The sequence below is a fragment of the Halichoerus grypus genome, chromosome 11, assembly GCF_964656455.1.
Source record: "Halichoerus grypus chromosome 11, mHalGry1.hap1.1, whole genome shotgun sequence".
Lineage (NCBI taxonomy): Eukaryota > Metazoa > Chordata > Mammalia > Carnivora > Phocidae > Halichoerus > Halichoerus grypus.
This window is the reverse complement of record NC_135722.1, coordinates 111,062,593-111,077,011: the sequence shown is the minus strand read 5'-3', so window position 1 is coordinate 111,077,011 and position 14,419 is coordinate 111,062,593. Positions and strand designations below refer to the sequence as shown.

Here is a 14,419-nt window from a genome sequence, read left to right as displayed (position 1 = left end):
TCATACCTTGATACGGTTTCTACAACCTGTGTAGACATGTCATTGTCCTTCTTACGTTGTATTTGTTTTCATGCCAGGTTCTTCCCTACTTGGTTAATAATGCTCACAGCCTCCCACCACCACCAGTGGAGTAAAATGGCATTTTCTCCTTGACCCTTTCAGGCTCACTTTAGATGGGTCCCTAGATGGCTCTTAGTCATGGCTCAGATACAGATTTGATGAGAAGTGTGTCTCTCTAGTCCTTCGTGGTCCTCGGGCATCTCCTTAGGCCTGTCTCCAAACTAACTTCCTTTGTGAGTCTGGAGAGTTGGTTCTGCACTTGGGCTGGCAGAAATTCAGTAGTCAAAGACAATGCGTAAAAATTTGGCAGCTTCGAACAAGCAAAGTGGCAAAATCCAAAGTAGCATCTGACAATGAGCTTTTAACTTCAAAAAATAATCTCAAAAAAGTGGGAACTTTATAAAAAAGAGTAAAATAAAAATTGGTAAAAAAAAAATCGTAAAAATAGTAACCAACTTATCAGTTATTTTAGTAATGCCTTACTCGTTGGTGTCATGTCCCATGCTTGATCTGCAGAAACAGGTGCATGCCTTTGACGAAAGTAAGCCTGAATGAGGCTCTTGTGGAACTGTCGCAGGTCCTCCTGGAGTTTGGAAGATCTGCAGCCTCCCCTTCACCCAGAGCCCAGGGTTTGAGTCATTTTCAAGTCTAGCAACATAAATTCTTCAGAGCATCAGAAGTTACTCTTTTATGCTCCAAAACCATCCGTTCATTCGGTGTGCCCTTCAGGGACAGAGGAGAAATAAATCATTACAATATTGCGTGACACGTGCTAAGAGTATGTTACATACATGCTCAAGACTGTTAAAATTATCACGGAGAGTTGAGTGGGGAAGGGAACGGAGTGTGAAGTAGGAGGGAAGGAAGACGTGTTCTAGTCAAAAAGCGCACGTGGAAGGTCCTACCGTAGGCCTAGCGGTGGGGAGGGCACCCTCCCTGTGCTAGAGAACATGGAGATGGGGGTCCACGAGCCGATGGAGAGCAGACAGGCGACAGGAATCCCCAGAAGCCACTGGCTGAGCGGGCTGGCCTTTAGCAGGAGGAGGGGAGAAACACCTGTTTTCTGAGAAGTTACAGACATGGTGTGACTGAAGACGGCCTTGTGGGGAGCAGGAACGGGTGGTGGTAGGAGGAGCCAGAAAGCCAGACTCCTAGCTGGCCTCAGTGATCTCACTTAAATGGGAGGGAGGTGCAAATGGACTTGACCGCGTGGCACCTGAGAGCATGTGCCAGATGCAGGGTGGGGACTGAGAAAATGTGAGGAAACGCTGCCCAAAAATCAGAGAGTGGTACCGAGCACCTATTCAAGGCCAAAGACCATTGATTTATAATAACAGTCTGGGTAGCTGTTTGATTTCTCTCTAGCATTTCTTAGCAGTCTCAGTATAGAAATGAAGGGAACACTTTTTTAACATTGATTCAAGGTGGCAATTTGATGATAAAATTATGTGTATGTTTCAAGACGGGAAAGGTGCTCATGTGTACTTCACATGATCTGCTCAGAGTTCAAGCTCGTAGGGAAGGAGGAAAAGAAACCAGAAATTGGCCCATCAAAAGATGCTCAACATCACTCCTCATCAGGGAAATATAAATCAAAACCAGGATGAGGGGCGCCTGGGTGGCTCAGTCAGTGAAGCATCTGCCTTCAGCTCTGGTCATGATCCCAGGGTCCTGGGATCGAGCCCCGCATTGGGCTCCCTGCTCGGCCGGGAGCCTGCTTCTCCCTCTCCCTCTGCTGCTTCCCCTGCTCGTACCCACAGTTGCACACGCGCTCTCTCTCAAATAAATAAAATCTAAAAAAAACCCTACAATGAGATACCACCTCACCCCAGTCAGAATGGCTCAAATCAGCAGGAAACAGATGTTGGCGGGGATGCGGAGAAAGGGGAACCCTCGTGTACTGTTGGCGGGAACGCAAGCTGGTGCAGCCACTCTGGAGAACAGTATGGAGGTTCCTCAGAAAGTTAAATACAGAGCTACTCTACGACCCAGCAATTGCACCTCTGGGTATTTATCTGAAGAAAACAAAAACTACTAATTCAAAAAGATACATGCACCCCTCTATTCACTGCAGCATTATCTACAGTAACCAAGAAGTGGAGACGCCATGTCCATTCCCCTGTCACTCACTCACCAGCCTAAGTGTCCATCGAGAGTTGAGTGGATACGCATGTGTATGGATGTGTATGTCTTGCCGTTTGTGACAACGTGGATGAACCTACAGGGCATTATGCTAAGTAAGATAAGTCAGAAAGACAAATACCATGTGATCTCACTTATAAGCAGAACAAAAAACCAAGCTTCTAAATAGAACAGATCGGTGGTTGCCAGGGGTGTTCGGGAAGGGGGTCAAAAGGTTCAAGCTTCCAAGTTACAAAATAAATAAGTCATGGTGATGTAACATAGAGCATGGTGACTGTAATTAATAATTAATTATTAGCTATAGTTAATATTGCATAATAAATGCATATTTAAAAGTTGCTGAGAGAATAAATCTTGAAAGTCCTCATTCTAAGAAAATTTTTGTAACTGTGGTGATGGGTGGTAGACAGATGGTTGTGGTGGTCACTTCACAGTGTGTACTAGTATGAGTCATTCTGTTGTCATACTTGAAACTAACGCAGTCTTGTATGTCACTTATACCTCAAGGTATTTAAAATTTTTTTTAAAGATTTTATTTATTTGAGAGAGCGAGCACGAGCGGGGGAGGGGCAGAGGGAGAGGGAGAAGCAGGCTCCCCACGGAGCAGGGAGCCCGACGCAGGGCTCGATCCCAGGACCACGGGATCATGACCCGAGCCGAAGGAAGATGCTTCACCGACTGAGCCACCCAGGCGCCCCTCAATTTTTTTTAATGGAAAAAAAAGCCAATCGACTGGAATAGTAGGAGAGAGAAGGAAGTAGAGTCCCTGAGGTTGGAGAGAGGGAGAGTGGGACTGCGGTCATGCGGGAGCGGGGCCGGAGGAGACGGTGTCCCAGGAAGTGAGATGAACGCGTGCACGGTTTCGGGGGAGCAAGCGCGAGTGTTCCGAGTGCTGCTGAAGTGGGGTCCGTGTTGTTGCCAGCAGCACTCAGTGGTCGGTGCTGTGCGGCGTGGGGCCGGGGCGGTGAGGGTGGGGGCCGTGCACGCAGGCACAGCGACGGGACTCCAGCCGGAAGCCACCTAGTCTTGTGGGGGGGGTTCAGATGGTGGAGGTGAAGGTCACTAGGACCCTGAAGGTCGAGGAGCTGTCATGTTGAGTGAACCATTCACCCAGTAATTAGTGTGTAGATGACTCAGGTACCGGCATGACTTAGAACTACTGTAGTATCGAAATGGTAATGAGCGTAAGTGGTATTTTAAGATATTTGCAACTACAGTAGGATGTGAAAATGCTGTCCACTGATGAAAAGTCAGAGGTACAGCAAATATGACCGTTTATGGGCTATATTTGTGTTTGAAGAGAATGCGGAATTTCAGGTTAGAAGTGCGTGAAAATGAAGGTGAATCTTCTTCACCCAAGTTCACCTCTGGGTTCTGCCACGATCCTCTGGTTAAGAAGCCCCATGTAAAGGACGGTGAATTCATCGCGCAGAAACCTGAATAAAAAGCAGTGGTTTCTGCACGGGGCGGAATTCATGGTGTAGGGGTGAGGGTGCAGAGCTTGGACCGTCTCCCCAGTGGGCATGCCTCCGTGAGCAGCTGGCAGTGTTCTTTGCGGTAAAAAGCCACATTTCGAGTCAAACCAGAAAGGCGAAGGGAGAGGAGGGTCATGGGAGCACGAGAGGCCTGGGCGGAGGAGGTGGTGAGAAAGGACGGAGCAGCGAGGAAGGTGTCAGGACAGTTGGAGGGAGTTGACCCAGCTTCGAGGTCCTGGACTCTCTGGAGGCTGAGGCAGGCCCTCTGGACGCATGTGGGCGATAGCAACCCCCAGTCTAGGCCGGGCAGTCCAGGTGGAGTGGAGTGCTGAGAGATTGTCGGGTGAGCACAGCTCGAGATGGTGGGGCATGAGGTCGGGGGGGACGCTTGAGAGCAGGGGTGCGGGGATGGGGGCCTGCAGTCATCGTCCAGTGTTGTTTCTCCAACTTCAGTTCGGCACGGACAGAGTCAGATGAGGGTTGGTGAGTAGAAATGAACTATAAGAAGCACTCTTTTCTGAAAGACCACACTTGCCATCCATCCCCATAGGACGGGTTTGGGAGGGGCTGCCAACGTAAGGGAAATAATAAAATGAAATCAGGTAATCCAGTGAATCCAGTCTGGGGTTCATAAGACTAGATAAACCTTGAGTTTAAGTAACTTAATTGTGGAAGAACTTGGTCTTTCTGACCAGGTAGCTTGTTAGCTTTGAGTAGGTGTTTAACACCTGAACTCTGCATACTTGGCACTGTCAGGTGCATTTTATTTCTGTAAATCAAACTGAATTTGTTATCAGTAGACTGATTCTGTTTGTGTTGGTTTTTTCTAGGAATTAGCTCTTCGTAGCCAGTTACCAACACTGGAGCAGGATGGTGGGACTCCAAACCCCGTGCCTTCCCCTGGGATGTCTCAGGAACTGAGAACAATGACCACCAGTGGCTCGGACCCCTTTCTGAACAGGTGGGTGGGAGCTGCCCCTGGCCGGCATCCGAGAAAGGCTGTGGCTTTCCCATGAGCCCCCGCAGTGCCTGGCACAGCCGTGGGGACCACACACTGTGCTGTAAGTGACCTTCTCCACGAATGGCAAGTACCACGGGGCTCCGGGCTTCACAGCTGGCTCCCGGGGAGGACACGTTCCCGGTCACGTGTCTGCTTCTGTCTGCACTGTTGACAATCCGTGATTTCACGTGGCAGAGCCGTGAAGGAGCACGTGGGTGCCTTCGGTGACAGCGTCGTCCTCGAGCTCACTGAGGCCGGCGTCCGCGGGGCCCCCACCCCCCGGGAGGAGCTTGCCACGGGGCGTGGGACCTGTGTTTCCCCGCAGCAGCTCCCAAGGGCTGTAGCTCAAGGACATGAAGTAGAAGGTTGTGCCTCCTTCACATTACAGGCGCGCGCGCACACATGCACGCGTGCGCACACACACGCACTGCCATCATGGGCAGGGTTGGCTTGCAGGTGCTTTTCAGTGAGTGCACACAGACGCCTTCACATACGGAGCTGTGTTGAGCGCTGCAAGCCGACAGGTCTTTGCCTGAAAAGCATTTAAAACTAAGGTTTGATGACAGTTCGTCCTTCTAGGCTGTAAAATATTGATGGAGTTTCAGTTTTAAGAAATATGGAAAAAATACTTACTTGTCTTTGTACTTTTGGATTTTGGGTTTTTAAACCAGTTTTAAACAATGCACTTTTAGGGGCACCTGGGTGGCTCAGCCGTTAAGCGTCTGCCTTCAGCCCAGGTCATGGTCCCAGGGTCCTGGGATCGAGCCCCGCATCGGGCTCCCTGCTCCGCGGGAAGCCTGCTTCTCCCTCTCCCACTCCCCCTGCTAGTGTTCCCTTTCTCACTCTCTCTGTCAAATAAATAAAGTCTTTAAAAAAATAAAAATAAAAAAATAAACAATGCACTTTTAAAAACATTTAAAGGTACTTTGGTTTAAGAAAGCTATTATACTACACTTTCATTTCTCACCAGATAAATTGAAAACTTCCCAATCTCAGAAAAACGAAATTTCTCTTATTCTACCAAAACATTTAGTACAATAGAATTTCCATCGTTTGAGCAGTCCTTTTTTTTTTTTTTAAAGATTTTATTTATTTGAGATAGAGCGCATATGAGAGAGCACGAGCCGGGGTGGGGGGGGCTGCACAGGCAGAGGGAGAAGCAGGCCCCCACGGAGCAGGGAGCCCTGACATGGGGCTCGATCCCAGGACCCCGGGATCATGACCTGAGCCGAAGGCAGATGCTTAACGACTGAGCCACCCAGGCACCCCGATCATTTGCTTAGTCTTGAGATTGGGGCTGGTGGCCTCGTTTCTTAGGTTTGATTTTGAACGCCACCTAAAATGTATTTTAAGTTTGTATTTACTCTTCTGACATATACAGTTCAAAGTCCTGCCGAAGTTTGCGTGTATGTACACAAGGTTATAGTTCTGACCTTAACTGAGGTTAATTAGGAAAGGTCAGAGCCACAGAACTTTTTTTCCCCCACAAGGAGAATTTCAGATGAGTGTAATTCCAGTGTCCATCTGGGGGCCTGTGCAGCTCCAGGGGTAAAATTAGACTACGTAGAAAAGCGGACATATCCTCTGGTAATCATTTGTGAAGATTCTTCCTGAGAACGTTTGAGGGGCTCTGGGCTGTCGCTGGAGATTCTGTTTTCTGGTAAAGATCACAGGTTCTTAGTATAAGGGCAGAATCCTGTTGACTCTGTGTCGTCCCCCCAGTTTCTGACATACTCATCCACCTGGAACATTTGTCTGTCAGGAACCCTTGACGGTTTCCCCGTTGTCTGCTACTGGATTCGTACGTATCCCGTGGGCTCCACACACTTGTTACCCCCACTCGCCACCAAGCTGACTCTCAGCCCTGCTGCAGCATCCCCCTGTCTCCCCTTTACCCCGAGACCCTTCACGGTCAGGTCCGGTGTCCCTCTCCACGAACCTTTTCCAAGCTCCCCCTCTTGGTTCTCAAAGCACTTCGCTCTTGAGTGTGATTCGTTAACGTACGTGTTCATCTGTGTCCTCGACAGTATGCGTCTCTCAAAAACTGTTACCTGTAGGTTTTGGCATTGTTGCCTCTTTATCCCCAGAGCCTGGGCTCATGCCTGTCCCGCGTGTTTGTGGGATGAGTGGGCCGCCGGCCGTGGACAGGGAGGTGGCCCCCATGCTTGTCCCGTGGTGTGGACAGAGCTCCGCACAACGGTGTGAGCTCAGCTCTAACGCACCAGGGTCTCCAGTGTCCGGTGCGCGCCCTGCGACGTGCCGCCGGAGTGGAGTGGCCTCCAGGCCCTTGTCCCAGCTCAGGGCTCAGGACAGGATGAAAACAGACCACATCCTGAGGCCTTCTCCAAAGCAGCACTACTGTGTACACACGGCCTTCGAGGCACATTTGTGTTTCCCTGGGTCTTTGGGAGGCTTCTGGCAGAAGCGTGAGAGTCATCGGGGTTTCAGTATAACAGTGAGGGGAGGGAGGACGGAGCTGCTTCTGTGGGGAATTAGGGAAGAAGTTTGAGGGTTTGAGCTTTCAACTTGGAGCAACTGTTAAAGCTGAGCGGTTTTTTGTTTTTTAACTTGTGTGTGAGCTAAACAGCTGCTTTCATGTCCGAGCTTGGAGGAGAGTGAAAGTCCGCGTCACAGTCAGAGACGGTCTAGACTGCACGCATAGCTGTCAGATTTTCTAGAATTGGCAGAACCCCGAAGTTCCCAGCCTGCCGTGTGCGCAGTGCTGGTTCAGGAAAGTGTTGTGTGTGTGCGGGAGGATTCTTACCACACGTGGGTGTGACTTCATTTAGCCCAAAGTTAAAATCCGTCTTCACTCGTATTTTTCTATTTTTCCTGGAGGTGTGTGCCTTAGAGTCATTCATGTTGTTGTTTTAAATCTCTGTCCTTTAACTGGAACTCTAAGGACTCCTCTCTCATGCTGAGCTGTTTGGGTTTTTTTCCCCTAAACAGAAGAAGTAAGGAGACGTCTCAAGGCTAGGGGAGTTCTTTTCCTTTTTTTTTAAAGCTTTATTTATTTATTTATTTTAGAGAGAGCACACGTGCGAGTTGGGACAGAGGGAGAGAAGGTCGAGCAGACTCCCCGTAGAGCGCGGAGCCCTTTGCGGGGCTCAATCGCACGACCCCGAGATCACGACCTGCCGCGTAACTGACTGAGCCCCCCAGGGCCCCAGGGGACTTCTTAGCTCATCGGCAGTGACTCGTCCCTTTGGGCCCAATCCAGAAAGGACTTCTCGTTCTTTGATTTGGGTTGATTTTTCCGTGGCTTGAACTCTCTGCCTGAGTCTGGTGCGGGTCTGTGTTCCCACCACGGCCTGTGCGTCGCTTGGGAAACGGAGACCTTGAAATAAGTGGGCCGTGTGGATCCCCCAGCTTCAAACGGTATCACAGAGAGAACACCCACCCGCAAAGACAAGTGTCTGTCCGCGAGGAAGGCTGCGAGCCTATCTTTTTTTCTTTTCTTGCCACCAGACCCAACCCCGTAGGAGAGATCGGGGCCCCTTCAGGCTGCCCGTCTCGCCCCGCCGAGGGCTGCGTCTGAGCCCTGGCAAAGAGGGTGGGTGGGTGCTCGTTCCGTGCGCGGAGGTGTTCACGTTGAAAAGTGGAAATGGAATCGTTGGAACTGCCGGTCTTTAACGCCCCTGTTTTGTAGTGGCACCTACCACTCGCGGGACGAGAGCACAGACAGCGGGCTGAGCATGAGCAGCTACAGCGTCCCTCGGACCCCGGACGACTTCTTGAACAGCGTTGACGAGATGGACACAGGTGGGCGTCCTCCCGGTCTTGGTGGGCGGCCTTCAGTGACACAGGTGTTGTCTCCGGGACTGGGAGTAAAGGTTATTGGGAAGAAAACCAGTCACGAACCCTGTAAACTTCCACTCCGATCGAGCCTGCTTTGTTTCTTTATGGCAGTTTGCAGTTAAAGTGTTTTCCCAGTTTTTAAGCACGGACAGCGTCACTCTATTTGAACACAGCTGGTGATGGGACTTACTCAGCACTTAGGATCCTGAGCTCGCTGGCAGGGCGTGGAGGGCCCTCTCAGAAGTCCGTTGTCATGGACCTGTGTGGACTCAGTGTCCGCGTCCCTCTCCCCTGGGGTTTCTGATCCAGCGTAGGTGTTGGGGGCTCGGGAGAGCAGGGGAGTCAGGGAGCCGCTCCCCTGGGGCTTGCCTGCTGACCCGACTGCCCCGCACTCCGGGCACTGATCGGCTCTCCGGCCAACAGCTTCTCAGAGTGTTGGGTGTGTCTTTTCTGCCTGTGCTCACCAGCCCCTCGTCTTTGCTCCCCTCAATCTTCACTCACCCGCAGGTGCCCCTGCACACCTGGCCCTTCCCCATCACGCTGTCCTTGCCCTTTTCTCCCCATTGCTCTGTTCTCCAAACCCCTGTGGCTCTTACTGGTTTATGGCTGCTGAAGCTCTAAGGAATGTGGTGCTGTTGTGTTCAGGAACGGTGTCATGGCAGGTACAGCAGGGACCCCCGGAGGAAAGCTAGAAGATTTGTGTAGTCACGGACTTCGGGGAGGCTTGTTTTGCTGTTGGGAATGGGAGTCTTCAAGAGCAGAACGCGGTTTTCATGCAGTGTCGTTATGTTAGGACTCCGCAAAGGAAGCTTCAGGGAAAGGGCTGTGTCCCGATGTTTGTATCTGATCTTACTGCAGTGTGTGTTTCTGGGGCGTCCGCAGTGATGCTCTCGTGTATGGTGGCCTGGCTCTCTCCTTGCTGGAGATAATGTTTTGAGGGATTTTTATTTCTTTCACGAGCCCCTTTAGTGCCAAGCACATAGTAGTAAGCACTTGAGCTGTTGCTTCAGTATCTGAACAAATGTGGAAGCAAAGGTAAACTTGGCATTATTTTGTTTTCTGCGAGTTGTTTAGCCTAAAATAAACCCTGGGCGTTGGTTCAGGAGGTCAGTGAGGAGCGCTTTTCTTTCTCTGCGTTTCCAAATGCACGCATACTAGAGCTCTGATGGTAGCTTTTCGAAAGGGACCTTATTAACTCTTTTTCTCTGCCCCAACTAGGTGACACTATCAACCAAAGCACCCTGCCCTCCCAGCAGAACCGTTTCCCAGACTACCTAGAAGCCATTCCGGGGACGAACGTGGACCTTGGCACGCTGGAGGGAGACGGGATGAACATCGAGGGAGAGGAGTTGATGCCGAGTCTGCAGGAAGCTCTGAGCTCTGACATCCTCAATGACATGGAGTCCGTGTTGGCTGCCACCAAGCTCGATAAAGAAAGCTTTCTTACATGGTTGTAGAGCCCTCAGGTAGACTGAATTCCCAATCTGTGAAGGATCTAAGGAGAAGTTTGCCGGTAAGCCAGTCGCAGTCTCTGGCTAATAGCGACAGAGATGAACAGACGTCCCGCAAGAAGACTCTCTGACCCCCTGTTGTCCTTCCTTGTGCATTGCTGCTGTTGACGTGTTGCTGGCCTCTTTCTCAGTTGGCTCTGAAGAATCCAAACCTGTCTGCTTCTTTTACCGTTGTAACTACTGTCCGTTTTGGGGGCCGGGGGAGGTGAGCCTGTTTGGATGATGGATGCCATTCCTTTTGCCCAGTGAGGTGTTCCCGATCGTTGTACTAAATGCTCAGACTTGGAAGTGAACCGCTTCACGTCACAGCATTGACCTTGATCAGGCAGTTGTTTCTTTGACCACCAAGCCGAAACTGTTGTATCGATGTTCCGTACTTCATGCCGATTGGATGCGCAAGCGGAAACCAAGGCTGAAGACTGTTTTACTTTCAGTGGTTTTTCCCCTTCTAGTGCTATCATTAGTCACATAGTGACCTTGGTTTTATTTTAGGAGCTTATAAGGCAGGAGACCGTTTCCATAGAAATATATTGATTATTGCCACATACTCTAGTATAGGTTTTGGTGGGTTTTCTTGTGGGTTTGTTGTTTTGTTTGTTTTTGTTTTGTTTTGATTGGTTGGGTTATGTTTTTTTGTTTTTGGTTTTTGTTTTAGTTTTTTTTTTTTTTTTTTCCAGAACCTAAGACAAATTACCATAGTAGCCACTCCATTTATAGTTTAGCTTTGGGGCAGTTATTGTAGTTCCTTCGGTAAAATCTACATTTCCTGATTTTTTACCATCTTATTTAAATCTTGATTATCCGCTCTCTCTCTATATATATACACACACACACACACACTTATAATGTTTATAATAGTGTGATAGCAGAATGTATCTTTTTTTTAAGGTTTCCCTACTTCCAATTTATTTTAAAACGGTAGTTTTGAATGTATGCATTTAGAATACGTGACTAGTAGTTTCTATCCCACAGGTAGTGTAAATCTGGTTGGGGCAGTCTGCAACATTAGAGGTAGCTGAGTGTTCTAGAAAGGGCCGTTGTCACGGATAGTGTCTAGAGTACTGTATGCTCTCTGGGCACGCGGTACTGTCTGATGAATTTGGAAGAAGCAAACAAGATAAGGCTTTATTTTCCCCTTGGCACTCCCTTGGACTAATTTTGAGCCTCGATGGGAAGTCACTAAGTAGGTTCATAATGTACATGACAGAAGTAAGCTTTACATAGTGGGTTACCTTCCTTTAGCTTTGGAAATTTACCGTTGCCCTAGTTTTGGAAGTAAATTCTAGTCCTTTAGTTCTCATTTGTAACAAACACATTAAAGACTACATTGAAATATTGCCTACAAGATTGCTGTTACTTAAAAAACACTTGCTCCTACTTCTCTATGCTGAGAATTGACCCTGGACAGTATATAGGATCCTGCCAAGGTTGTGAGTTAGCTGGTAAAGTGATCAGATTAATAAATGTATATCAGTAGTTGAATTTAGCAAAGAAATAGAGATAATCATGATTATACTTTTATTTTTACAGGAAGAGATATAACTAGAGTATGTGTCTACAGGAGTAATAATAATGGTTTCCAAAGAGTATTTTTTAAAGGAACAAAATGAGCATGAATCAACTCTTCAGTATAAGCTATGAAGGTAATAGTTGGTCGTGAATTATAGTGGCACCAGCTGGTACCTCTGTGATTAAGGGTCTTTCAATATTTCTAGAATAAGCCCTTATTTTCAAGGGTTTATAACAGACATGAAAATCTTTTTTCCTGGCTAAAACTGCTATGGAAAGCCTCAGCTTGGGAAGATAGATTTTTTTTTTTTTTAAATTACAAAATCTAAGTGTTTTGACCCTTTAGTTGAGAGGACTGCAAAAGTTGGGAGTGAGAAGTTTTATATTAAGTACTTTCAGTGCTCAAAAAATGCAATCACTGTGTTGTATATAATGATTCATGGGTCGATCATTCGTAATTATTGACTCTAAGGCTTTTTATTAAGAAAACAGCAGAAAGAGTAAATCTTGAATTAAGTCTGACGGGAAATGGCCACTGTGCAGATTCATTGATTTTTTCTTTTTTTTTTTTTGAGAGCAATAATGAAATTCTACCTAGAATGCATAACTGAGTATATGGATGATCCAGTGTGGTGGTTTTTTTCTCACATGCTGCAGATCAGAGCTACTTGGAAGGAGCGCTTACAGTCTGTCAGTAAGCCACGGTTAAGATCGCATCTTAAACATCAATGGGGTAGCTTTAGACTAGGGGGCGGGTGGGAGCGTGGGAGGGGTCGTGAGGACTTAGTGGGACCTTGATAGAGAACCTGGTAAGCTCCTTTTTTTCTCTGTAAAGACTTGTCTTTCATCTTGCTGTAATTGAAGGCAGTTGTTCCCAAAAGTTCAGTCACTTGAGTGTGTCCACAAAACGGGAATACAGAGTTCGTGTCCCCGAGACTCCGGTTTGCCCGGTCACCCTGCACTGGGGGACCCGACCACGCCCTCTGCACTCACCTGAAGGACACATAGCAGTCCTTCCTCTTTCTGAATTTGAATCACAGCCTTGATGTGGTCTGTCTTCTTCTGTGTCCTTGTTCCTAATGTTAACGTGTTTAACTGCTTCTTGGTTGTATTGGGTAGCATCGGGATAAGATTTTAACTGGGTATTCTTGAATTGCTTTTACAATAAACCAATTTTATAATCTTTAAATTTATCAGCTTTTTACATTTTGTGTTCTTTTCAGTTAGGGCTTCTTAGATCTGCTTACGTTGATGGAGGACACTGATGTGGAGTTTCAGATTTTCCAAAGCACTACTTGTGGTCATAACTATTTTCTAAATAGAGTGCCTTTTTTAGAAAAGGAAAAAAAGAACATTAAGGAAATGACTTTTATATACAAATAATATTGTTTTAAGTATTCATATGAAATAGATGCATCCTACAGGGAGCTTGGCAGAAACACTGAAAAATAACCGTAATTAATTGTAACTCATAATTCGTACCAGTCAGTGTTGAAACTCACAGTGCAGAGGTGGGAGGTGGTATCCAGTGATTAACAAGTTTATAGTTTTTGCACATCTGAGAGATGAGTGCTCAGATGAATTTTGTCTTCGGCAAGCGTATTTTTATAAGAATTGTGGGTGTGCCTATTTTAACAATTGTTTTCTGTATCATGAAAAGTATTCTCCACAATTTAAATGTTTTATATTAGAGAACTCTTTAATGCACACTTGTCAAATTTATATATATAGTACCCATATTACCTTTTTATTTTTCGTTTTAGATGTAAGAGCATGCTCATATGTTAGGTACTTACATAAATTGTTACATTATTTTTTCTTATGTAATACCCTTTTGTTTATGTGGCTCAAATATATTCTTTCTTTAAACTCTTCTTTGTTGTTTTTAACGATTGATATATTTAAGACTTTTTTGGCTTCTTCACGGTCTTCCAATGGAACAAGTACAATGAGAAGGAAATGAAAGGTGGTTGTCATCGTGACTGGTACGCAGGTCTAAACAGAAGGTTGGTTTGGCATTTGGGACTTTGGAAGTACGGATATCCTTCTTTGAACCTGATGCTCTGTGCTCTTCGGGCAGACCGTCCGCACTGACGGTGGTGTGTCCGCAGAAGACAGGGAACCGCATGGAAAAACTGAGGGGGCTTCACAGTCTTTTCAAAATAGCCTGCGGTTTTATTTCTCCAGAATACTTTCTCATGGTCTCCAAAATGTAACACTTAACATTAATGAAAATAGTTACTGTTTTATAAATAAAAACATTCACAAATTTAGGTGGTAGGTCCTGAACTTTAAGAAGTAGATTTGATTGTCTTTGACGATTTATTTGTGTACTCGTGTAACATCTTCAGTTTTTGACACACTTCAGTTTTACTGAGGGAAATCTGAAAACTTCCTATTTTGTTACATATACTTTCTTTACAACAGAGGGACACTCACTTTGTGGCCCTTGAAATGTATCCTGTCCCTTGTCCGAAATGCAGTGGTGGTGCATCTTGGCTCAGAATCGTATCCTGTGTCTCTCGCGAGGCAGCTGTGCCGACAGGCAGCGTACTTTCTGTGGGGTGGCTTGAAGTCCGGTGGCGGGAGGCTACCCTCCTCCTGATCCTGTGGGTCAGAACTCTACAACCTGTAAACCACTGGCCTGGCCGTGTGAGGCAGCAGGATCTGCACAAGAATGTAGGTTATTTGGATGTGGAAGCGTGCGCTCTAGAGAGAACAAGGATATGCATTCTAAGTGTTTGGGAGGTACTAGCAGTCCTACTTAGAACCTGATACAGAGTAGTTTACTTTTTTTTTTGAAAGACCCAAACTAAAGTAAAATAGCTCCGTAAATGAATAAATGAATTGCTCAGCTGGGGTAAACAGAAATGGTTTTCCGGAGACAGAGAAAGCACAGTAACTAGTAAACCCACGTGGTGACT

The 14,419-nt window shown here is 47.0% G+C and overlaps 1 protein-coding gene across 8 annotated transcripts in view; it reads left to right on the top strand.

Annotated features, from left to right (window-relative positions):
* Positions 1-13,369, top strand: part of YAP1 (Yes1 associated transcriptional regulator) — a 110,267-nt gene extending 96,898 nt beyond the window's left edge. For all 8 annotated transcript variants that reach the window (XM_078059090.1, XM_078059088.1, XM_036068495.2 and 5 more), the window contains 3 exons: positions 4,508-4,638; positions 8,327-8,439; positions 9,694-13,369. In XM_078059090.1, coding sequence (XP_077915216.1) covers positions 4,508-4,638; positions 8,327-8,439; positions 9,694-9,932 — 483 coding nt within the window. In that variant the 3' untranslated portion in view covers positions 9,933-13,369. The remainder of the gene's footprint in view (positions 1-4,507; positions 4,639-8,326; positions 8,440-9,693) is intronic.
* Positions 13,370-14,419: the final 1,050 nt, after the last annotated feature.